A 25249-nucleotide genomic window follows, 5' to 3' on the forward strand; every position below is an offset into this window, starting at 1 on the left:
AGGGGGGCTGGAACCTTTGTCCATTGGCTTATGGAAGATAAGCTGGAGCAGTAACAGCAGGTGTGGTATAATGGGGCTCGACAAAGAGCAGGGAAAGCCGCTTGGTGTCCGCACTGGGCTGGAGAGCATCTCTTCAGAAGCCACTAGAACTTCTGGAAACCCAGGGGCTCCTTAAATGCAAAGCCCACCCCAAGCAGCCTGAAGGCATGGAAAGGGCCTGCCCCAAGTGGGGTGTGGCTAATTCATCCTTCCTATGTCAGGAGCCACCCATTCCAGAGCGCAGCATGCTAGAGGCCCAGAAACCTGCACCACCCTCTGCAGCTTCATAAGTAGTAGCTGCATCAAGCTCTACAACTGGATGGTGAGAATCCAGCACAGGCTACAAAGGATGACTTGAGCCCATGAGGGTGAACTGGAGCTCCCTCCTGCTCAGATTCTGCTTTTACTTGCTTCAGTGTAGAGATCCCCTAACCTCGGCCTGCATTGGCAAGTTCTTCAGACTGAGTTTAGTTGCAGCCACACTGATGCTTATGGTTGATTTCTCTCCTTTAGCATCAGTGTTGTTGGTTGAAAAGCAGAATGCATACATTTGTTATTAACAATTGAAGAACATGGTGGTTTACAGTGCCGCTCTTCAGAGTGGAGCCAATATAACTGATCACAAAGAAAATTCAGACCATTAGCTGTGATGTAACATGCTTGAGAATCAGGAAAGAGGACAGAAGCCAAAGAGTAAGACGAGGTCTCAGGTGACAACACTCATCACCACAAAAGACTGACTCATGGGAAGTTGCTGGGACCCTGGGAGGATGTGGATATTCTTCACCCAGCCCACCGATAACCAATGACAGGGTCAGTTTTGAGTGTTTTTCTTGTGGAAAGAAGCCAAACTGGCAACTAGAATCAAAATCTTCAAAAAGTCTATACAAAGGTATATCATACAAAATATACAGGAAAGTTGTGCCAAAAAAAACAAGACAATACAACAAAGGAGAGCACAGACAGTGTCAAACCACAGCTAACACATCCCTCACCTGCTCCAGAGACCTGGAGTGACATTGACACTACGCACTCTGAACTCAAAATACATTATATTACACTATGTACAAGAATGTATAAAGATGCAGCATCCCCTTTGGCCTGGCCATGAGCTCCCCAGCATGAAGGTATAGCAATTCAGACAGTCCCTCATGGAAGCTACATGGTGGAAGGGAAGACAGTCCAAGGGAATGAAATGGTTAATTCTAACCCATACTCAGAACACAGCACTGCCACCAAGGTCCCAAGGTTTAACAGTCAGTTCCAGGTAACAGACAAGTCAAGTGCTTTGGTAGCTCATAAGCCTCGAGGGTGTAGAACTCATCATTCCATCTCAGTGAAGCGAGCAAACATGGCTTTCCGCACTGCATCCTTGTACGAGTCGGCTGTGGAGACTCCATAAGAACTCCCCTTGGCTCCCAAACCAGCTCCTCGCATGCGCACTTGAGCCTGGAAGGAAAGAGGCACTTTAGGATTGGGTGCACAGTATCCTGCACACCACACCCACTACAGAAATCCCTATGCTGGCTACCTAAGGGAATCTACCACAGTGGTAAGTATAATTCTTATCAGGTTATGAGAGAGCTGAGATGAGAGATTTGTTGCATTCTTTTAACAGCTATTTAAGTCCCTCTAGTAGATTTATTACTAGGAGGCCTGTCTCTGGGAGAGGCCCCCCAAGTCCACAGATACAGCAAGCTTAGCTTTCACCTGTACACAGCTGACCTGCTGCCAGGAAACACGCTGTAACAGGATGAGGGAATGTGCCTGACACATTAGCCAAGCTGCTATTCAAAACAGAAAACATGGCAGACCCAGCCCCGCTAATAGAATCAGAATAGATGTTAGAACCATGTGCATAGAAGTGACCCACCTTGGAGCAGTACAATGCGATAAGCACCTCTAGCCTTGCCCACTTCCATGTCATCTTAAAGTCAGAGAAAACTAGATTCTGAATTACAGTAAATTTGGTGAAGTGCAAACTGTTCTAGCCCTTAACTTAACCCATGACCCCAACACTGACTGCTGCACTACATACATGCACAAGTTTACCTTCCTGTTAAAACAGCTTTTCAAAACTACATGTATGCCACCCTGTGCACACAGCTGCGGGACAGTTTCAGGAGCCCTAATCCCACAATGGTGCAGATCCTTGGTGACTGGGGAGGGGTGTCACAGCTGGGGGTTCATGCCAGTTCAGACCTTAGTTGCAGCATATTCTGCTCCAACTGTCAGGAAAGTACTTCTTCAGGGCATCTAATTGCTGGGGATAGCCTCCACTGTAATTAGCAAAGCCAACAGATCATACAGCCAGTACCTTCTCTCCTCCTACACCATGCTTACCTCAATGGGAGCTGTGATACCCTGGCATTTCCTTCCAAGTCCCGAACCTTCCCTCCAGCCCATGGCCTGAAGCATTTTGTTGCCAATATTACTATGGTCAATGCCATCTTTAGTGGGTTGCTCATAATTCCTACACAAGAGAATAAACCATTAGATTAAGGAAAGCTTGTTATGTACTCTAGAAAGGCACTACAGTGCCTGGCAAAATACATACACTGTGCCAGCATCAAACACCTTCTTGCGCTTCGGCTCAGGGGGTTCCGGGATACCATATTTCTCTCGCCGTTCAGCAGCTCTGTCTCTGTATTTCATCTGCAATGAGATATATTCTGTAGGACTGAGTGCAAATGGCTGTAAGTGGGATGCCAACTCCACCAGACACCCAAAGTCAAAGAATTCCCTCTTGGCACTTTGAGACAGCAAGAGCTAGGTGCTCAGAATACTACAAGTTACTGTTGGTTTGCACAGCTGCAGGTGCACCAAGTTCTGGGTTAATTGTTTAAGCCACCCTCATCTTTCACAGTCTATAATACCAAGTACAAGCATTAGAGATGCTGCTTTTGGAGCAGGCTGAACATTAACAGGAAACACTTTTTCTCTGCACATAAATACCCAGTCTATTCAACTGGGCAGTTTTGCCAACTGAACGGAAGATAGTTGGGAAGATTCACAGAAAGCCACAAATAGGAATCTATCGTTCTGAAAAGCTTTTAGCAGTAAATAGAGGATAGGAGCCGTGTGTTTGATGACTTTGCATTAGCACAGAGGTTCTCTCACATACTCCACCTGTGACACCCAAACCAGCTCAAATTTTGCATCATGACCAAAATGCAGTTTATAGTCACTCCACTAAAACTGAGGGTTGGTTTGGTTGAAGGGCTTCCTTTTCTCCCCTCCCTAGTGCTTGCACTATGCCCTGGACTTGACACTTAATCATGGTGAGGAGCAGGACAAGCAGGATCAAGGAAACTGGCTCCTCAAGATGTCTGAGCTGTGCATCCCTGGAGCATAACATGATGGGGCACAGGGAGTAATTACACTGGGGTGTGACTAGCAGGGCAATGAGGTCACAGCTACTCCCCTCCTGAGTCCTGGCAAAATAAACAGAGCTCAGCAGTTGCTAAGATCCCCCACGTCCCAGCCCACCTTAGGGTCACTACCTCCAGTGTGGGAGCCCATACATAAAAACACTGCTGTATAGCAAAGAGTGAAAAAGTCACCCTCCCTTCCCCGATAAACAGAACTTATGAGCACCTGACTATTCAGGTCTTATTCACTGGGAAAGCCCCCAAACTTGTCACAAGGCAGATGTTTAGGATAATCTAGCTCCTGGTTATCCCCAGCTGGTGACATGGAACTGGAAAGAAACATCCCATCCATCACAAATGCATGTTCATCTCTGGATCCTATCTTGCCACATGGCCACTGACCTCTCTCTCACGCAGCTCCAGTGCTTCAAGTTCCTGCTCCGACAGCCTAGATCGCCTGTAGATATCCATGTTTTGCTGTGTCAAAGGAAGCACATCACATTAGGAGGATGCTCAAGGAGACCACATGGCTGCTGTTTTAGAACAGTAACACCTTGGTGGTATACCTGACGAACAGATGTTGGTGGTTTCTGGAAAGCAAAGCTTTCTAGTACAAGCAGTGCCACAGTACTTTAACTCCATTGTAAAACACTGCAACCAAGCCCACCTCAGAGATGGGAGCTGCTCCCACAAACAGTTACCTTGTGCAGGTCAGAGAGCTGCTGGTGTCGGACCAAGGCATCTTTGTTTGGAAACTGCCTCCTACACAGCAGACAGGCCAGCTTCTTCCAGTCAGTCAGCTTCTCTTCCTCATTCTCAATTCTTTCCAGCAGGTCCTCCTCATTATCGCTATCTCCACTGTAGGCAGCCACCAGGCCACGCTGGAAGGCAGGCAGGGCCACCATTAGCAAAGGGAACATTGTACAGGAAGGCAACTGCAGCAGGTGGAAAGATCCTCAGTTTAAAGAGTGGGTATCACAGAAATGGGCACAACTGAAGGAAGTGCATCTCCTCACCCGCAAAGTTCCTGACAGAGTAGGGCAACAACATCATGCAAGATCTCATGCCCTCCCCAATGGGCACAACTCTTCAAGGTAGTTCCACAGCTTAACATCAGGGACACCACATCTAGAGCCCTGCAAATCCACGGACATCCATTTTATATCCGCAGATGTGGAATCTGCGGACCATGTTTGTGGACCGGATGCGGATACAAATTTTATATCCACACAGGGCTCTAACCATATCCTAGAAGTGGGAATGCAGCAGCCCTGAAAGAACTAATTATTCCTTCCAGCTGGTCTGCTACAACACTAACTAAAAACTGTCTGCAGGGCCAGGACCCTTACCTGAGTCTATCCCTTTGCACAAAGGACCCCAGGACTTCAAAGCAGAACAGTATCAGCTGACACTCAGATAAAAGCTGGCTGCCATGTTCCCAGCAGCATTATCCAAAGCTGCAGCAGTATGGGAATGAGCTGAATGTGTGTACACTTACTTTGAGTGGATTCTCCTCCTCTCCATTCTTTACCACCTCTGGCATGACCTGCTGTCTCTCAGACAATGTGCCCTAGGAAAGAGAAAGACATGAGCTCTGGGCTCTGCACAGCTTGCCCTGCTCTGTAACCACGCTCCTCCACATGACTACCTTTTTCTCGAAAAGAGCAAAGCCAGCATCTGCTGCTGCCGATTCCCTCCTTTCTTCCTCCCTGGAGCAGAGTGGCTGGAAGCTATTCTTAAAATTCTCTTTCTGTTTGTTTAAGCTCTTTGCCCAGCGCTCCATGTCTTTAGCAATCTGAAACACACAACAGGGACTGAGTCAGACAACTCACTTTGCACGATGCCTCCTGGGACTTTGGATCTAGTCATTCCAACATCTTTACTCCCTGTAGGAGGTGACACACACACACACACTTTGACCCTATGATCTTTTGGGATCTTAATAAAGCCCTGTTATGGGATCATATCATCATCCCACTTTTACAGTGCTTTCCTTTGAAAAGGAATTTTCACTGTCCACAGTATGCCACAATTGAAATTTATCCATTGCCACTTGAAAGCCTTTGAGGAATCTAGTAACCAGCTTTGACTCAAGCTACAGTGAAAGCAACAGCTTACAATTACCTCCTTAGCCCAGACACCAGCCCCTGTAGGCTGCTAGTCAAAGACTGTGGGGTGCTCCTGTTATGCTAGAACCCCTTGGTTTTCACAAAAGTTTCCAACTCCTCCCCAGTTCTCTACTATGCCTACTCTGAGGTGCAGCTACCCATCCACATGGCTCAACCCAGATGTCCCCTGCTTCAAAAAGAACCCAGAGTTTAAGAGGTTACATGTGACCATTCAGTTCCAGAAAAGCTCACAGATTTCCCATCCCAGCTGTGATCTGATTTTATCTCCTCACCTGCTGAGCGGTTTTACTCTTGGGTTTCTCTTTCTTCTCCTTCCCTTCTTTGCTGGAAGGTGCACTAGTTTGCTGGTATGTTATACCCTCTGCAGCAGGCATGTAGGTCTCCTTCTCGCCATCCCAGTAAAGGTACTGCTGGGTTAGGGCATTGTAGTAATACTGAGACAGAAGTGAAAAATCAGACAGTTATCCATCTGAGATGAGCTAAGTGTACAAGGGACAACTGCTACTCCCCAACCAAGAGGAATGTTAGATTCAGATTGTTAGATTTGAGTCAGAGCTTTTCACAGTATCCCAAATCTCCACAAAGTGGTCAACCAGGTATCAGCCTGTTAAATCCCCTGCTTGCAACCACATGCATTCTAACCAGGTAGCATTACAGGAAGAACCTTCTCCTCTACTTCACAATTTCTTTTGGGACACCCCACTAAAGCCCAGAGCTAGACAAGTTTAACTAGATTCTGCAGAGCTAGAAGTCACACCAATAGGATCTATGGTTAGAGGCCTATACTCATATGGGTTGTTCAGGGGGGAAAAAAAGCAATGTGAAAAACTGCTACACTGTCGGGAACGCACAGCAGCCCTGAATCACTGCTGAGGGAGTGCGCAGCATTCACTATTTTACCCCCCTCCCAGGAATGTCAGTTTCACTCACAGTTGATGAGGCATGAAACTAACAGACCTCAAAAATTATGATGGATGGGAAGAACTTGCGTTTACCTGGGAGTTAGGATCATAATAGAGCCCTGTTATGGGATCATAATAATATCCTGAAGACTCATCGTATTGGTAGGTAGAGGTGTCAGGGACAGCTGTAAAAATCAAGATGTGGGACATGATCGTTCCAGTTGAATTGAAACAGGTACCTTTTCGTTTCAGTTAAGACAACTGTGATGATAGCAACTACGAGGATAGAAAAGGCTATAAAGCACTGCCATCTCATCAACACACATTGCATTACCCCCAGGGATGGCTTCACTGCCAACAACATGGGAAGGAAACACTAAATCAAGGGAATATATTTATCTACTGCCACACAATCACAGATGTGCTTCTGCCAACAAGAATGACTCAGCTTTGCTTACCACATTTGGTGCCAGGGACCACACCAGTTGGAGAAGCTGACTGTGCCTGGGTGCTGGTGCTTGGCTGTGCTGCTTCAGTCTGGAAAGAATTGAAACCTCATTCAGGATGTCCTTGCAGCGTCCATGGAAATCAAGACCAGCAAACCCAGCCACTAGCAACATATTAGTATGCACACCAGCTGTTCTTGACCCACATGCTCTATATATTCTCTCTCTCTCTCAAAGAGAGGAATCAAAGCCAGTGTAGAAAAATGGCAGATGGCTGCTCTTTTGTAACTAAAAGTTCCCGACAGACTAATTTCAGTCTACAGAGAGATTAAAGTTTAGGAAGAAATGATTCCCCAGTTTTGCTACATGCTCAGTTGCAAAGCAGCACAGGAATGCCCCATGATCAATTCCAACCCTGCCTGCACAGAAAGTCAGTTGCAAGAGCTCTACAAAGTTCTATATTTACCGGAGAGTCAGGAGAGTTGGGCTGTTGATTATATAGCTGAGGACTCTGGGATACAACAGCTGCTGTAGTGGTGGTAACTGGAGCACCTGCCAATGTATAGTTTGTCAGTTGGTCAGTGAACTTATTTCCTGGAACTGTTGGGACAGCACCTCATGCCAGAGCTAGAGTAATTCCACTTACTGAAGTGTGTATCAGCTCCCATTATCACCTCCAATAGTCCCTTGGGCAACAGCATTCAGAGAATTGTCACAGATAATAGGCATATAATTCAATCTACACAGACGGGGAAATACTTTCTTTACAGAAGGAGATATAAACAGACTCTCTGGGAATGGAACAGTTAATACAGCATGGTCAATACATGCAGGATCTTTCTTAGCATGAATGTTAAGCATTTACTATGCCAGAAGGCAGCCACCTTGCCTACATGCAACAGTAATTCCTGGTAAACAACAGCTGCTAGCATCAAAGATTAGGCTGGAGCAGCTCAGGTGTGGCTTTGAGACAAATGTAGATCTGAGTTCTATAGGGGAGTCCATAGCTGCCCTCCATTTTAAATGAGTTGCAACCAGAAGATACTAGAGGTCCCTACATGCTCCATCTTGAGCAGACCTTGGCCACCCTGGTTTACTGGAGATCAGAGACTCCTTTATTCCAAATGGCAGAATCAGTTAGAACTGCTGAAGCTAAATGGGATTCACTTGATTCTGCAGAGATTAATACTGCTACACGACTCACACAACCCAAAAAAGAGCTACTCGGAAACGTAAAGAAGATATTACCTGATATAATAGCTGCTTCTGTGTCCAACGCTCCAGCCTGACTCTGGTAGTACTGCTGGTAGTCCTGCGAGTACTGTGAAGGGAAGCAAACGACAAAGCAAGCATCCAGTTGAACAGACTTTTGCCTCAGACAACGAGTAAACACTGTTAACAACATTAACCAACATTACCCACCTGTGCATACTGGGTATAACCATCTTGCCCTGGCTGGAGATAGCTGTAGTCAATGGTGCCCCCTTCTCCACTATGAGGCTGCAAATTCCGGCAGAGAGTTTTATCAGAGACAAGTCAGTTCCTTTATGTCACTGTTTCTAAAATGTGCTAATACTGTATCCAAGCCAACAAGCTCGCTAACTGTAGTGACCATTTCCTTAGTACTCTGCTCTATATCTCCATTTAGCCAAGTCAGGAATGTTAAACTGTCATTAGCGGGACTAAGAATTCTCTAGTTTCATTTTAGCAAAAGTAACGTGCTAGTGTATGGAAGCCTCCCCACCAAATCCTACCTGGGTAGATGACCACTGAGCTGCAGCGATGGCTGTGCTTGCCACAGAGAAGGCACTGACCCGGTTACCATCTGGGAGAAGCAAATCTCTGAAACCAGGAAGATCAAGTCACATGAATGAGCAAGTGATGCTTTCTCTCAGTCAGCCTCCGCGCAGGAAATCTCCCTGTATTCTATTGTTCCAAGGGGATTCACTGACCACGATACATGTGGATCTCTAAAGATACCTACAAACACCCTCTCAGATGTCCCAGCCAGCTAAAGTGCAGCCTGGCAAGTTTGGGGGAACAGGGGAGTTACTTTGAGGCTCACAACTGTGCAATCCAGAAATAGCGAACAGAAATTATTTTGGGGAAATAATTCTGCATCTCTTAAAAAAATCAGTAGCAGTGGCAATGACGGGCTTGAAATGCAGAGGAATAAGCAGCCGGAGTTGATGATCGTATTTTCGCTTCATGTGATATGATGGACACGCAACAGCAGACACTGGTTGAGTGAGCAGAGCCATTTCCCCAAACAGAATGTTGTACTAACAGGAAAGGCCATGATGACACCTGCAAGTCTTAGGCCTGGTCTACAAAACAGGGGAGGTGTACACACTACAAAGCTACTTTTGGCAGCAAAAGTCTGCTGTTTTACCGACAAAATAGAACCACCTCAACGAGAGGCATAAAGTTCTTTGCGGCAAAGTAAAAGCGACAAAGCATCAGTGTAGAGACTCTGTTTGCTGACATAACTGGCTTCCACCAGTATCCCATAATGCCTGCCGTGACTGATCTGCTCACTGTTTTGATCTCTGCTGCCCTGCAGGCATGCGCCCCTCCACTTTCAAAGCTCCAGAAGTATCTGACAGCTGAGCATGCTGCTCTGGAAACTGACCATTAACCTGGAATGCTCCTGTTCTGCCCTGCATTAGAAAGTGGAGAGGGAAGAACTGCTGTGACATTCCTCAGCAGGGAGAGCTCACAGAGCTGCTCAGGATGCCGTTCCCTGCAGCTGAGGAGGCTGTGGGAGAATTTGGAGGAAACTACAAAACCATGATGAGATAACTGGCTCTGTGGATGAGGGGAAAGCAATGGACGTGGTATTCCTTGACTTTAGCAAAGCTTTTGACACGGTCTCCCACAGTACTTTTGCTAGCAAGTTAAAGAAGTATGGGCTGGATGAATGGACTATAAGGTGGAAAGAAAGCTGGCTAGATTGTTGGGCTCAACAGGTAGTGATCAATGGCTCCATGTCTAGTTGGCAGCCGGTATCAAGCGGAGTGCCCCAAGGGTCGGTCCTGGGGCCGGTTTTGTTCAATAGCTTCATTAACGATCTGGAGGATGGCATGGATTGCACCCTCGCCAAGTTTGCAGAAGACACTAAACTGAGAGGAGAGATAGATACACTGGAGGGTAGGGACAGGATACAGAGGGACCTAGACAAATTAGAGGATTGGGCCAAAAGAAATCTGATGAGGTTCAACAAGGACAAGTGCAGAGTCCTGCACTTAGGATGGAAGAATCCCATGCACTGCTACAGACTAGGGACGGACTGGCTAGGCAGCAGTTCTGCAGAAAAGGACCTAAGGGTTACAGTGGATGACAACCTGGATATGAGTCAACAGTGTGCCCTTGTTGCCAAGAAGGCCAATGGCATTTTGGGATGTATAAGTAGGAGCACTGTCAGCAGATCGAGGGACGAGATCGTTCCCCTCTATTCGACACTGGTGAGGCCTCATCTGGAGTACTGTGTCCAGTTTTGGGCCCCACACTACAAAAGGATGTAAAAGAATTGGAAAGCGTCCAGCGGAGGGCAACAAAAATGATTAGAGGATTAGAACACATGACTTATGAGGAAAGGCTGAGGGAACTGGGATTGTTTAGTTTGTGGAAGAGAAGAATGAGGGGGGATTTGATCGCTGCTTTCAGCTACCTGAAAGGGGGTTCCAAAGACTGTTCTCAGTGGTAGCAGATGACAGAACAAGGAGTAAAGGTCTCAAGTTGCAGTGGGAGAGGTTTAGGTTGGTTATTAGGAAAAACTTTCATTAGGAGGTGGAATCTCCTTCCTTTGACGTTTTTAAGGTTAGGCTTGACAAAGCTCTGGCTGGGATGATTTAGTTGGGGATTGGTCCTGCTTTGAGCAGGGGGTTGGACTAGATGACCTCCTGAGGTCCCTTCCAACCCTAATATTCTATGATAGGCAGGCAGACAAAGACAGCTGCTTCGGGAGAGATAGGTGTGCCTGCCGAGCAGAGCCAGGGGCTGACATGGGGAGCGCTGGGAGTTGTGAAAAGTCGGTCAGCCTGCTGTCTCTCCCTTCCCCACCTCAACCCTTCAGTTGAAAAAGTGGCGGACAATATACTAGTATGCCCCGGAACAAAGGAATTAAGAAACCTGTACCATGTGATGCTGTACCTGCACCATGAGGCACTGCAACCCCTTCCCAAAGCACCCTGCTCTCTGTGTCGATGCAAGAGCTGTTAGTGTGGATGCACTTTGCTGACACAAGGAGCTAGTGTGGACATGCAACAGTGTTTTTAATTAACAAGCTTTAATTAAAGCGGCATAACTTTTGCCGACAAAACTTTGTAGTGTAGACAAGGCCGTAACAGAGTTAGGAAAAGTTAAGTGCTTATAACTCACTTTCTGGCACTCTTTGCAAAATCAACACCAATTGTTTTGCCATCAATTTTCAATGGTGGCTGAAGACTTTGTAAAATCTGCAACAACTGAGATGCATCCTAAAAAGAGAAAATACCTGTCAGCACAGTACAAGCTACCAACTGAAAAAGCAAGGTATTATTGAAGATTCAGTAGTGTTCATCCCAATTAAGTATCAAAAGTGCCAACCTCTAAGGAAAAGATGGATAAATTACATGCAATTGCACATACTATTTGCAAGTAGCTAAGAATACAAACATTTCCCCACTCCCTTCATACTACATAAGGGTAGATTTAGTGCTCTTGAAAGATGACAGCACTGATCAAAACCATGGTCTGTGGACAAGCTCTGAAAGACTTCCAGACGCAGCTTTGTCAACGTACCTTCCTCCTGATCTGCAAAACCCCTGGCTCTTCAATTCTCAATTGGTCAAAATGGTCTGTGAAATGAGGTCCACAGGGAATTTATCAGAGACTAAACTACCTGTTTTTAGTAGACATGATCAGGATTCAAACCTAGTCTACAGAAACCACAGCACAGATCCTACCCTCTAATACCAAAAAGCTTTCTTTTCCCCTGTATGTACATGTTTCATTTAAGGATCTCTAGGTGCTTTTTCACCGCCATGAGGATAACGAAGAAATAAGCAAATGGTTAAGTGATACACTCACTGTTACAGTGAACCGGGCAGACCAGGAAATAGCAGCCAAGGTCCTAATTCCTCACTTCAGTCACTAGCCCATGTTGGCAATGCACCTCTCACAAGGCTTCCTTCATATTTTTAAATCAAAGTGCATTATTAATATCTCACCATTGCAGAAGACAGCTGCACAAATGCAAAACCCCTATTCTGCTGGGTCTGCTTGTCTTTGATAAGGCGAATGTTATTGACTGCCAGCGAAGCATATGGAGTTAGTGCAGTCATGATGGAATCCACCACTGTGTGGGGAGCTATGTTTCGTAAAATGATGGCTGAGGAAGACAGACACAAAGAGTTACAACAGTTATAGTCATAAATACTCCTCACAATACTTTTAGTTATTATGAAACCAACAGCTGTTGGAAGGTACCTCAGCATTAGACCTTAAATAGCAAAAAGAAATGACTATTTTTAAAGAAAATTTATGAGAAATCTCTCTTTTCTAGGAAGAGAAGGGGGGTAACTTTTTTCCAAAGTTTTATGCTACATGCAGATAAAACCTGCCTACACACATTATTGAATTTCTCCTATAAGTCATACCTAATGAACATGCGTCATGGAGCACACTACGCTGAACAACCCGCATTGAAAAGGGAACAGGAAGTGGGTCCCAAATACATAGTACAACACAGACACTAGAGAGGATTTTTAGCACTGCTGTATCTCCTGCTAGATCATACTGTCTAACACATGAAGTCAAAGAAAAAGCACAGACACTAACTTACTATCGCAGTAGTAATCCACAGACTGAACAGCCTCTGCTGATCCAGGTGGTACCTCCTGTTCTGAATCTTCATGGGAAAGAGGAATAAATTGCTGTTAGTCATACAGCATGGACCTCTCACTCAAAGTTAAAACAGACTCTTAATGAGCCAGCCTAGGACCTGTGATTCCATTTAGTTTCCAACTGTGACAGGAAATATTCCACGTAACAAAACGTGCTCAAAAAGCTGAAAGTGACTTACCAAATTTATCTGCTCCACAGCGGAAGCATTTTAACCGTCTCCTGAAGTTGTAAAGGCAGCACTAGGGGACAAAACAATTGTACTGAGATTTTACAGAGTTCATACCCTATCTGGCATGCTATGAAATGTCCATATGATGTACTGTATATCTTCATTATGATGCTATAGTCAAAGAGACTGAACATGCCAGATTAGATTTAAGATGCATCACAGCTGCTACGCCACAAAGTATTAGAACAGCAGTTGTTAACAGGTGATTCTACCTTAAATTAAATTACTCAGGTATTTGATAGCCTCCAGTCTATGATCCCAGACATGTAAAATATCCATGTACTACTATTACAGGCTCATGACTGTCACGCTAAGCCATCCCTCTCTGGTAGGCCACAATGTGCTACTATTGCTTACTTCCTGATTAACTAGACATGTTTTGATTTGCCATGGAGTTTTGGCAGCTTGGTCTTGGGCAGCCCAGTCTCCGCTGCAGATTACAGCATGCACAGGTAAGTGAGAGGCAGCAAGCACTGGCTGGTACAACCCAGGTCTCCATATGGTTAACTCGTATAACTGCCAGAGAGAGCTGAGAACAACTTTTCTGTAAGAGGCAAGAAACAAGCTAGAGTGATGTAAAGCTTGTGTGGAATCAGCCCATCTCAACACTGCTGCGGGTAGACAACAGACAAAGCATTTTGAGTTTCAAAGACTGGTCCACTGAGCTCCACAGAGTGATCGGAATGGTTCTTTGGGGGCACAAACATGTTGCAACAGAAAGATCTGAAAGTTTAGTTTCTCCATTAAAAGCTGGTATTTGAGCCTAGCCTAGCCTGCTCAAGGCAGGCATCTTGCTGCGAAGCAGCATCAGAGTAGCTCCCATATGGGTGGGGTCAATGAAATCTGGCCTGCAGATTACCATTTTAAGACTTGTTATTTACACAAGCGTCACAGAAAGTTACATCAGCATTAAGAGAGACTGGAAACAGATTTATTGTAACTGCTGCTTAGACAGATCGGCTATCACCACCAACTCATCAAATTTAGTTTAGTGACCTATGTCTTAAATACATCATTTAAACTGTATGCTATTTGCCGTGCAACTTGGAACAAAAGATAAATATGAATGGAAGCTTTCTTTAGTGCCATGAAATGCCATGCTGCCAAACGTGTGACCCTGGAGGCTGCTCAGTTACAACATCCTGCCTGCGGGCCAGAGATCTAGTCATGCTCAGACCCCCTTTAGATAGTGTTTTATTAAAATGGGGGTACAAGGCTGGGAAGCAATATGGACAGAGCAATCCGGTTTTTGTTCTTGCTGGGTCATTTCCACTTTGGGCTCAGCAAAGAACATGAGAACATTTACTACTGAATAGTAATTCAGTACTGGGTTACGGCGTTCATATCCTACATTAGCACTCAACCTCTACTATAGTAGAGGAAATATAGAATTCAGCTGACGAATTCTTAAATCTGATGTCAGATGAGAGTCCCATTAGCTCATCTCAATCCTATGCCACGATACTCAACCGAAAATCCTAGATCAAGATTGGATGCCTTTCTGAAAGATACACTCCAGTTCAGCCACAGGTTACTAGACTCAATGCTAGAACTGCTGGGTGAAATTCCATGGCCTGTGTATGAAGGTCACTTTATAGTAGTCCCTTCTGGCCATAATCTTTGAATTGCTGTCCATGTCACTCCAGGTCTCTCTTGACTGAGCACCTCCCTTTCATTTGAAAGATGTTTCGTTTTATTTGGCCCCAGAGATGACACATTTTAATCTTATTTTGTTCCTTAGTATCATCTGATCTCACGTGAATTGGCAACATCTGCAAGGTTAACATACCTCTTTTCCCATATCATTAACAGTGGTAAACAGAACAGAACCCCAATGTTGATTAGAACTCTTTGCAGAAACCATACATCTTACCTTGTTACAAAGCCAGTCTTCAAATTTAGGCCTCGGGTTGCTGTAGTGCATTGCAATCTGCTTCCCTTGAATCACCAGTTTTTTCTGCAAGAAAAGCAGGTTTAAGTTATCCCTGTATCGAGGCACACGTGTCCATTTTCCCATGGCAGAGCACACTTCGGAGGAATCAGTGCTCCTGAATTAAATGGACAACATATGGGGAGGACGTGGAGGACCAACCACCGCCACCTACGCTCTGCCCATCCAATCCTGCAGAGAGGAGGACGTGGGCAGTAAGAGAATGGGATGTGGAATAAAGGTAAACGGAATCAGGGAGTGTTGACCAAGCTGTCAAATACTAAACGCTGACATGGAACAAGGAAGTGTCTCGAAGGAGACAGAGTCCTAAACCTGCTGCATTCAGTATCGCCAGATTTTAGGAGTTTCTTGCACCCAAGTATTTCTACTTCTGGTATACCACTGAGCAGCTTTTTAACCGTGTCCTTACTGCTTCACTTCTTACCCTACTCCAAACACCTACAGCTTTAAATGATAGCATTTTGAATCTTTTTTCCCCCTCAAGTGCTTTCTTCAGGATGTGTCCCTTGGAAATACAGTAATTTTCCCAAAGAGACCCTGCTTAGACTTCTTAGAAGTTGGATTATAAATGCCATCAACTGAAAAATAGCTCAAAATGGATGCCTTTGACTAATGCACCAGTTCATGTGAAAGCCTGTGTAAGAGGTTTGTGTTCTTCATTCAGACAGCCAGGAACTCTCTTCAAAATGAGTAACTAGACTGCGAGTAAAGTTCTCCAAGGAGTAAGAAGAGATCATACTGCTTTCATCAGTGTCCTCTCAGTCAAGAGTGTGACATTACAAAGGGGTTGGGAGTTTTAATCTATTTCAGCAGCCAAGGTTCTGAGCTTCAATCATTTCTGAACCCTAGGTATACAGAGTGCCCTTTCAAAGTATGGCCATTTACAGGCTTACAACTTAATAGTTAATTCAGCTGCCTCTAAGTGTGGCCCCGGGGACATGTGTTGAGGTAGCATGGGCCAAACCCCAGACATTTTATTCAACTGAAACTCCCCTCCCCCCCCCCATGAGGGTTAAGCTTTATTATACAGGCACTAAAGAAACATCAGGACCAGTCCTTTTGATAACAGGATCTGACAGATCTAGGGTGTAGCACATGAACAGGGCTCTCAAGTTCTGTACTGCTAGACAGGAGAAAGCTAATCTTGTCCTGTGGGCGGAAGGGAGGATTGGAGGGCCCAGTACTCGCTGGATATGCACACATATGAAACAAAGATGCTCGCATTTTTACAATACATCATCTTTTCGTCTAACAGTCAGCAGCAGGGTCACTGGGGAGTCTCAGCTACTTTTTTCCCTACTGCTAGGGTGGCTCTGGTTCTTTCGGAGTGAATTTGGATTGTATCCATCTCAATAAATAATACATTAACACAGCTTTGTATACATTAAAACTGGGGTGATTTAAAAATTTTTTTTTTGCTAAAGTTAATTTCTTGCCACCAGTAGTTCTGGTGCATATGCTGCAAGCAATAGACATTACGTCAGGAAAATATTACTTGAACATTTTGTTGCTGTGGGGCTATGATATGAAATGCATGACACTCTACTCTAGGAGGCTGCATGTTGTGACTTCTGATTACTGACACAAGAAGTCTCAAAATCCAACATGAATTTAATTTAAGTGTTAAAAATAAAGGACTATAACATTACGTGTGCCTCCCTTTAACTTTAATTGTTTTCTAACCACACAAACAGAGCTCTCATATTTTGACTCAATGTGAGGAGAGCAATTTGATGAATTTTGCTGCAAGGACTGATAACCAATATCAAAATGCAGCAGAACTAAACATTCCCATTCATGTGCAGTGTAAAAGGAAAACTTAATTGTAAAATGGAATGAACTTTTAACAGACTATCTATTCTGGTTTTCAGCTCCTATTATTCTCAGAAAAGAGGCCACAAATACACAATATCACTTTGAGAGAACTGAACTTCTAGAGGCCTTTAGCAGGTCCCATGATTTGATTTGAATGGACTCCAATAAAGAGTTCCCCCACTAGAGAGGGAGCTAGGGTCTGTCAGTTTACAATCAAATGTCAGTGCCTTCAGGGCTAGTACCAGTGATGCAGATATTCAACGTTACTACTGCACTCCTTTTAAAAGGTCTGGTACTTTGTATGGCAACAGTGATATGGGAAATGTCAGGTAGGAATAAAGAAGGATGTTTCAGAAGACTGGTCTAGGTAAGAGTTTTAAGAGCCAATTAGAACTGTACTATGTAATTAAAACACCAGCACACAATTAAAGCAGTGGTTTATGCCTATTTGTTTAACAAGGGGTGGTTCAGCATAGCCAACTATTTTTCTCCTCATACTATCCTTGTTCCACTGTTACTAATTTTAATATATACAAAGCCTTTATTCTTTTAAGTCACTGTTTTGGAACAAACCACTCCTTCCACCTTTTGTTTATTCCTTTTCTTTTCTTTTTTTTTTTTAAACTGTACAGACTCGTTCCATTTTCAGGAATATCTAGACTTGGTGAGTGAAGCAACCTGATTGGCTTCCATCCAGCTGGTAGCATCTTGAAAGTGATAAAACTCCACGAAGGCGAAACCACGGCTTACACCTAGAGACAGCATTCAGATATAGACGGGATACTTGTGTTAGTCAGTTCCTTTAAAACAGGTGAATCTCTCTCCAACTGCTTCATTACGTCATGATAAAGCAGCTTTACAAATGCGACGTCAACTGCTGGGATCTGTTTATTTTGCCATGGCAAGGAACCAAGCTGCCTTAACTGGCTACATTTTGCTTGATTTGAATCCATGTTTAAAGGTAACCATGCAACAGACTACATAACTGTCAAATGGGTTTATACTAGTGTTACTTACCGATACCTTTTAACAAAAATCCCTGAAGACAGAGGTCTTTTACAGTGTTCTTCAGCTATCTAAAACCTATCAAAAGGCCACATTCCTTAGCCATGGCAAACCTTTTATTTTGGTTTTGTGTGCTTGCAGATTTGGGGTAATTCTGGATGTTCTTGTGTGTCTGGGGGTGAGGGGAGAGGAAAATGGCACCAACAGTCAGATTAGAGCACTCACCTGTCTTTCTCTTCATCAGCCTCACGTCTGCAGGCTGAGGGCCTTCGAAGGACTCAATAAGCTCTCGAATCTGTATGGAGTTTAGTCATCACAGACAGTTAAAGTTTCAAATCTTGACAAATATCCTTTTTCTCACTGTGAACTGATTTGCAGCCTTCCACCCCAAATATTTACTCTGAATGAGAATCATTGTGCAAAATCACACTTGTGATTTTACTTTAGACTGAACTGAGAGAAAAGTACCACCTCTGTGTAGGAACTAATTTAAGAAAAGTAATACTTACTACACCCAACCAATTCTCCCCTTATTTGTATTTAAAAAAGTAGTGTCTAGGAGATCCAGTCATGGACCAGGACTCCATGGTGCCAGATGCTGTATGAACAAGATGACTGTCTCTGCCCCCAGGAATCTGCAATCCAAGATATAATCTACAATACTCTTGTCTGCAAAATCGCTAGACCTGTCTCCCTTCCTCTCAAACCCAGAACACTGAAGGGTATTTATATAAATACTGATCTTGGCTTGCAGCCACCTGCTTTTTTTGACCTACTCTCTTCACATTCTCTCAAGGGGAAGAAAGGGATTTGTGCAGAATACTAACATCAAAGAACAAGGCTAACAGGTTAACAAGGCACCACTTCCTCAACTGTACTGAACCTGCTTAAAGCTCCAGAGATGCCCAACGAGAAAGACGAAAAAACCATCATATTAGTAAGAAGTTCCCCAGAAGGGTGAAGAAAAAGGTCACTATTGGCAGAAATGTTAGAGAACGTATTAAAAATAGATGAAAGAAATCCCAACGTGGCTCAAAAGGAAGATATGCAACAGTTCAAGAACAGCCCTTACAGTACAGGGAAACCCAAAGGCAGATTTGAGCAACAACACACAAAGACAGTACATGGCCATCCTGTAGCTCTGCAAGTCAAACTGACCCATGGTTGACTATTGTTGACAGTGGTGTCCTTTGGAGCTGACTTTTACATACATCAACATGCCAAAGAAAAATTAAACAAATAAAGATAGCCATTGCAACTGTCTTCCCTAACCACAAGGGAAGGGCTGCAAATTTGTATAGCAGTAGTTGTTGCATTTTGGAAAGTGCAAACTCAAAACAAAATATGACTAACTGGTACATAAATTAAAAGCCCTACTTACACATTAAAGATTTGTTCAAATTAAATTCTGATCCTAAATGACTCAACATTATTCAAAGAAACTACACTACAGTCATTTTAGCTGTTAGCAGGCATACAAATCAATATTTAAAAACTGTTCAATACAGCTCAGCTAAATCCATTTAAATGCCTCAGAACAAGCAGCAATTTTACACACCATTTATGCCCGATACTCAGGATTCCAACAAAATAAACATCAAACTTAAGTAAAAGCATTTACTGAAATTTTATAAAATGAATTGTGTTTCATACAAAGCATACATATACTCACATCGAAACTAACCACTATAGCATCAGACTAGTGCATGAAAATCAGAAAATAAACTGGGCTGGCTAGTCACTACTTTCCTAGCTAAGTGAAATGCAAAAATTTAAATTGTAAAAATGGCACACACACACAAAAATCTTGGTTTTAATAATCCAGGGAGACATTACTAGAACAGACACTTCAGAATTACAGATGTAGTCTGGTTAAAAATCAAATATGAACAGTTCTGCTTTTGTGGGTTTGGTATTACTTTAACAGGTATTAGGATTAGATTATTTTGGTTACCTGGCCAACCTGGCAGAAACAGAAGAGATAAAAGAACACTGATAACTAATCACCTCCAAAGACTATTGGAATTTGCATGAACACTAACGGCTCGAGAGTTATCCCCCCCAAAAAAATCTAGCTACCAAGCCCACTTGTACTCCCATCAGCATTATGGCAGCCATTTTACTACTCCAACAGCTGTTCTGACGGATTATGCTGGTGCAGAGATATCTTAACAGGCTGAGAAGATAAGTAAATTGGTGTAAAACAGCCAACACATTATCTTCGGCCTCCATCAAAACAGGAAAATAAATTCATATTTTGTCCCTGGAAAAAATCTACGTCAGCTGCCTCTTCCCTACATTTATGGAAAAGTAAATAAAGAAAAATAAGCAGAATTAGCCCTGTAAGTAGTTACTTAATAGCATCTTTTCCATGCCTTAGCCAGGGATGGCTAATAACCACATGCAAAAGGCTTATTTTTAGATAGTTCTATTTTAAAGAGGCACACACGGCCTTAGCTGACCCTTCCACTTATTTAATATACAACAGCTACAGTTTAAACCCCTTCAAAATCCAAGGTTAATAATGGAAATATTAACCAGCCCTTCAAGATAGGATTGTTATCTTTGCAACCTTCAGGAAAGAGGCAGTGATAAATTGTACCTTTAATATGGCATAAGTAAGGCTAAGTTTATGTCATAGATGTCACCTGACCTCCTTGACATTCTCTGCTTCATCCCCAGTGGCTGCTGGACTCTGGAGCTGGCAGCCAACAGGGGCCCCCTGCAAGATTCCAGCGACAGGTGACAGACTCCTGAGGGGGCCCTCCTCAGGGCTCCAGCAAAGGGTGACAGCCTTGTGCAGGGGGAAAGGGGGGCCCCTCAGGCGAGCTGCTGGGGGTGTCCCGTTTTCTCCTTGGGAAATAGGGTTACCCTGCAGCTCCCAGCTGCTGTGGGTAGAGGGAGAACCCCACAGCTCCCAGCCACCAAGGCGGCAGGAGAAACATGGAGCCACAGCAGCAAGTGCCACAGACAGATCACAGCTTATGTGAATTTTTGTTTATTGCCCATGACTTTTATTAAAATTACCATGACAAAAATCTTAGCCTTAGACATAAGTAAACCAAACCGATTTGGATCTCTTGGTAGCCTAGGTAAGCAAAGCCATTTTCTTTGGATACTTACATCGTTTTCTGTAACAGTGATAGGAAGGCCACGCAACATGATGGTCTTGCTTTCTTTCTCATCATTAATGTCATTCCTGTAGTCGTGCTCTCCATAATCACCATCAGAATGGTACCCATCTTCTGATTTATCACTATTCCGTCTCTCACGCTCCCTCTCCCTGTCCCTCTGGTGAGTGAATATCCAGATTAGCAAACATGCAGACTGCTAATGGAGAAAGCTTATCACCCAATACAGAAAAAGAAATCCTAACAAAACTGGAACAAGCTCCAGCAGATCTGGAGCTTTAATTTGCAATCAGACGGTAATTCCAAAGAAACAGTAAGAGATGTATCTTAAGTAACCAGCGAAATTCTATTCCTGAGGAGAGTGGGTCTTACACGACTAATAAAAACTGTACTGGAAACCTTAGGGATGCTCTGAAGTGGTTGTTTAAAACCAGATTTGGTTTCTATCATCTCATAATGCCTTCTCCATAAAAGCGAACCTATCAGTTCTGCCAGGAAATCAAGAATAAGAATGTGTTACTATATTTAGGGTTACAAGTTTTGAAGAAATTGGATGCTCAACAATAACTTTTCAGGCCAGTACATTTCATCACTAACAGTTTGCTAGATATGTTACTTATGATCCTCAATTTTTGCCTGTTTACAGGAAGGTAGAATTGTGTTGTATTTTCTATTGTCAGCTACCTTGGACTCTTAGCCAAACAGAAAATATCCAACTAAGACACTTAATCAAGTTAATTGTATATCTGATTAGTACTTGCAATGGCAAGACATTTCATTGATTACAATAGACAAGTGGCAAAATCTATACTATGCTTATTACTGTGTTATCAGAACACTATTACAAAATTCACTCACAGTCTGAGTGAATGCAAATGTTTTCACTTACCTCAGGGCTGTCATAGTCCCGGCTGTCATAGTCCCGGCTGTCGTCATATCTCTCGCTCCTGCGCTCCTCACTGGATCTCTTGTAATCAGAATCCCTTCGCCTGCTTCTAGAGTCCCGATCATCCCGATCCTCTCTATCTATGATAGAGCCGTACCTTCCACTCCGTTCAGTCCTACTCACACTGCAAAAGGGAGGTTTGTTCAGTTTGAGAATTCTCTCTCAGGGAAACGCCATGGTTCAGTTTACTTTCAATACCATATCATCTGCGTCAGCTCAGGAAATTCTAGCGTTATCAGTTCAAAATTAACCGAATAAGATACAACACTGCCAAAAATGAATCAACTACCACCCACTCCTCCATTTCATAGCATCAGGTTATTCAACAACACAATGGTCAAATTTGGATGAGAAGCTCTTGTAAATATGGAGAGTACACTAGTGTACACATTATGTGGAAGTGCAGTAATGTGTAAACTGAAGAATGTGTATAACAAAATATACAGATGAGAAATGCACTGACAGAGATAAGTTATTAGGCAACCTAACAGGTCTCTTCCAAACAACTCCGATAACCTCTGTTTTGCTATTTTTCTAATAAACTCTTTTAGATAAACAATTTTGTATAGGTCACCAAGCCTCAATAAAACAGGTACAAAACATCGCTCAGATGAGAGATCCGAAATCCAAAAATACATTCAAGTTAAGGTTTTTAGTAGAAAAATATTTATCAGGTTAAAATGTGATAACTGGATATAAACCAGTCACATCAACTGGAGACTACTTTTCAAATACAAGAGTTGATGCTATTTTTATTATTTCCTTCAGAGAGAAGAGCAAGTGCGCTGCCAGTGAGTGATTTCAATTATTTTGGTGGCACTGACTGCTTCTCCAGAGCTGTTTTCCTCCAACCCACATGTACAGGGTATGTGGAGGGTCCACATCATCTGACATTTTAAGCAGTAGTGGCTAAACTATTATACTAAGTGGAAGGTATTTTCTTTCTCCAATTCCTAATTAATCAAAGCTGCTACTAAGAGTATTCTCAAAAGGTCTTACTGATCTGAAAACTTAAGACACCCTAATGGTTCCTTAAAACTACTAGATCCAGTTATTGAGCTGTATTCACCACTAACCCTGCCCCATTATGTGCTCCTCTAGAACCGCACCGCATATAAATAAAGATTACTACAGTCACACGCTCTCCAGCACCAGTAGCTAGCTTTTTTTTAAATACCGCTAGGGGCTTCCCTCCTAATAGCCCATATAGAAGAACCCAATGCCAAACTAGTACCAATTTAACACGTAGTTCTGTTAACAGGCTTCTCTCCTTTTGAGAGAGCAATTTTCTTTGCTTTAGATTGTAATAAAATTCTCACTGGCTTGTGACCTGCCCCTCTCGTGAATCCCGGGGCGCTGAGGAACACTGCCCTATAACAAGTGCATTTCCCTACGTATTGGCGTGAGAATAAGTCCTGCTTAAGCTCTAAAGAGAGCAGAAAGGTGGCCACAGGCTGCCCCATAAACTAGCGGATTTAGATCTCATTCAGCCATCGGTGTGCTCGCGGGGATGGGCCCGGCTCGGGGAGCTGCCAGCGGCCTGGGCGGCTGCTCGGCGGCGGACTCCCAGTGCCTGCCCTCCGCGGCCCCACGTTCAGGGCGGAGAGGGGGAGCTCATCGGGCACCACCGATTGCTCTCAGGCGAGGGGGGCGCTACCTACCGTTTATCGGAGCCCATGGTCCCACGGCCAGCTAGCCTCCCAGCCCGGCACACGGACAATCAGCCTAGGGGACAAAGAAGAACTAGCGTCAGACCGTGCGCACGGGAGCGCGCATGGAGAGCGCTCAGGAGCGGCGCGCGAGACCAGGGCCGGGGGAGGTGCTACGGACAAGCGCGCGGGACTGGGGGCGGAGGGGCTCCGCAAACGCGGTGGTCAGGACCAGCGCTGGCCGGGAAGAGGGGAGCCCCTGCCAGACAGTGAGGTGATGGGGGGGGGTCTCAAGGCCGGGCTACCCGCACTTACCGACTCACAAGCTCTGCCGACCCTTCTCTGCCGCTCCGTAAAATGGCGCCCAGGAAGCTCACCGTCTCCTGCCCACAATGCACCGCGCCGGCCGCCTGGAAGCTTCCAGCAGCTACGCGGGCGCAGTCCCCCTCAGCCGCACGGCATGCTGGGAACTGTAGTGCCGGCGGCTGGAAGCCTGGCCCCATCCCAGAGTTGCTGCAGGAGGCTCCCTGGGGAGACCCGTTCGCAACTGAGCCCAAAGAGGCGGCGGCCCCTAGCCTGTCCCCCGGGATCTCGCTCCCCCCTACCGAGCTCCCTGGGTCTCCTCCTGCCCCATACCACCAACCCCCACGAGGCTGACCACTGGATGGCCACCAACAGGCACGAGGCGCCCCAGAAGGCTGGGGAGGCTAGAGGGGTCAGCCCACCCAGTGCTTGATTTGTGCCGGAGCCGAGCCCCGGGCTTGGTCGATCACAGCTGGGCACTTCTGGCTTGGCGCATCAGTTATGGATTTAAATATATTGCTTTAGCCCAGCCCCTCTTCCATTACACACGAAGCCTGGGCAAGGCCGGAGCTCGCAGGGTGAGGGCCACCCGCGACACTGGGTCGGGGCCCTGCGAGAGCAGCAGTCGGTGAGGGGAGACGCCAGGAAGCTGCAGCCTGGTGTGAGCTCGATCCTGGGGCGGTCTGTCAGTAACCCGCCGGGGCCAGGCACGGTTCCCGGAGCAGCAAAGCGGACAAGACCGCAGCTGTGTTAGCAACTCGCCCCTGCTCTTGGCTACCCTGGCGTGCTTAGCCCTACCCAGAGCTCGCTGCCCGGTGGCAAGGGCTCAACAATGTGGCCCTTTGCTCCTCCTTGCGCCAGGGCCCGGCCCCAAGGTGGTGGCGAGCTACAGTGGGGCCTGAGGCCAAGGCACGGGGCTCTTCACCTTGGGAGCCGCCTGCCATCGGCCGCGCCTATTGCCCGAGCTGCGCACAAGGGAGCTGGCAGCCGCCCCTGTGCCACGAAAGCAGAGGCGAGACTACAGGTCCCAGCCTGCAGTGCGGCGAGGCGGAGCATTGCATGCCGGGAACCTTCTGGTGTCCGCGTGCCGGTCCGCGCTAGTACTGCACTGCAGGGGGCAGGAAACGTGCCACCAGAGCCACAGAAGGGAAGTGTTGGGGGGAGGGGGAGAAATGCATCGGCCCTCAGGTGCGGGCGGGGGGCTGTGTGCCCCCTCCTTCCCCAGTGTTGTGCCCACACCTGCAGAGTGGGGCAGTGCCTTCCCCTGGAGGGCGAGAACATACAGCAGCCCCTCCCTTTCTGTGCACGTACGTGAAGCAGAGAAACCACTGCAGCAGCCTATGCTCCTTCCAGCAGGCTGGCACACCCCATAAAGGAAAATAGCTAGCTGCACCCCGAGTTCCTGGGCACCCCGAGAACAGTCAGTGCTGTGCAGAGCAGCAGTGGG

At 45.3% G+C, this 25249-nt stretch overlaps 1 protein-coding gene across 5 annotated transcripts; it reads right to left on the minus strand.

The window, feature by feature from the left end:
* Window positions 1-903: 903 nt before the first annotated feature.
* RBM5 (RNA binding motif protein 5) lies at window positions 904-24789 on the minus strand. Of its 5 annotated transcripts, none has more exons than XM_027825917.3 (25): window positions 23815-24789; window positions 23512-23575; window positions 21794-21974; window positions 20897-21064; window positions 17999-18068; window positions 17447-17520; window positions 14876-14959; window positions 12952-13012; window positions 12712-12777; window positions 12098-12258; window positions 11268-11365; window positions 8642-8729; window positions 8310-8387; window positions 8136-8208; window positions 7354-7439; window positions 6900-6978; window positions 6535-6626; window positions 5812-5973; window positions 5059-5205; window positions 4909-4980; window positions 4112-4291; window positions 3813-3887; window positions 2597-2694; window positions 2383-2512; window positions 904-1488 (listed from the first exon to the last, which is right to left on the minus strand). In XM_027825917.3, exons 2-25 carry the CDS (start codon window positions 23526-23528, stop codon window positions 1363-1365), a joined length of 2466 nt encoding a protein of 821 aa, XP_027681718.1. In that variant the 5' UTR covers window positions 23529-23575; window positions 23815-24789; the 3' UTR covers window positions 904-1362. The 5 variants fall into 5 exon arrangements, with proteins under 5 accessions (XP_027681718.1, XP_037761458.1, XP_043408241.1 ...); XM_037905530.2 differs by having other exon boundaries at window positions 4112-4345; XM_043552306.1 differs by having other exon boundaries at window positions 23823-23896.
* Window positions 24790-25249: the final 460 nt, after the last annotated feature.

Source organism: Chelonia mydas, chromosome 7, assembly GCF_015237465.2.
Source record: "Chelonia mydas isolate rCheMyd1 chromosome 7, rCheMyd1.pri.v2, whole genome shotgun sequence".
Classification (NCBI taxonomy): domain Eukaryota; kingdom Metazoa; phylum Chordata; order Testudines; family Cheloniidae; genus Chelonia; species Chelonia mydas.

Coding starts and splice junctions, on each gene's coding strand:
- RBM5 (XM_037905530.2), bottom strand. Junction 2,695..3,812: donor TGGAGCTGCGTGAGAGAGAG/GTCAGTGGCCAT, acceptor ATCTCATTGCAG/ATGAAATACAGAGACAGAGC. Junction 1,489..2,382: donor GTATCACAGCTCCCATTGAG/GTAAGCATGGTG, acceptor CTTTCCTTCCAG/GCTCAAGTGCGCATGCGAGG.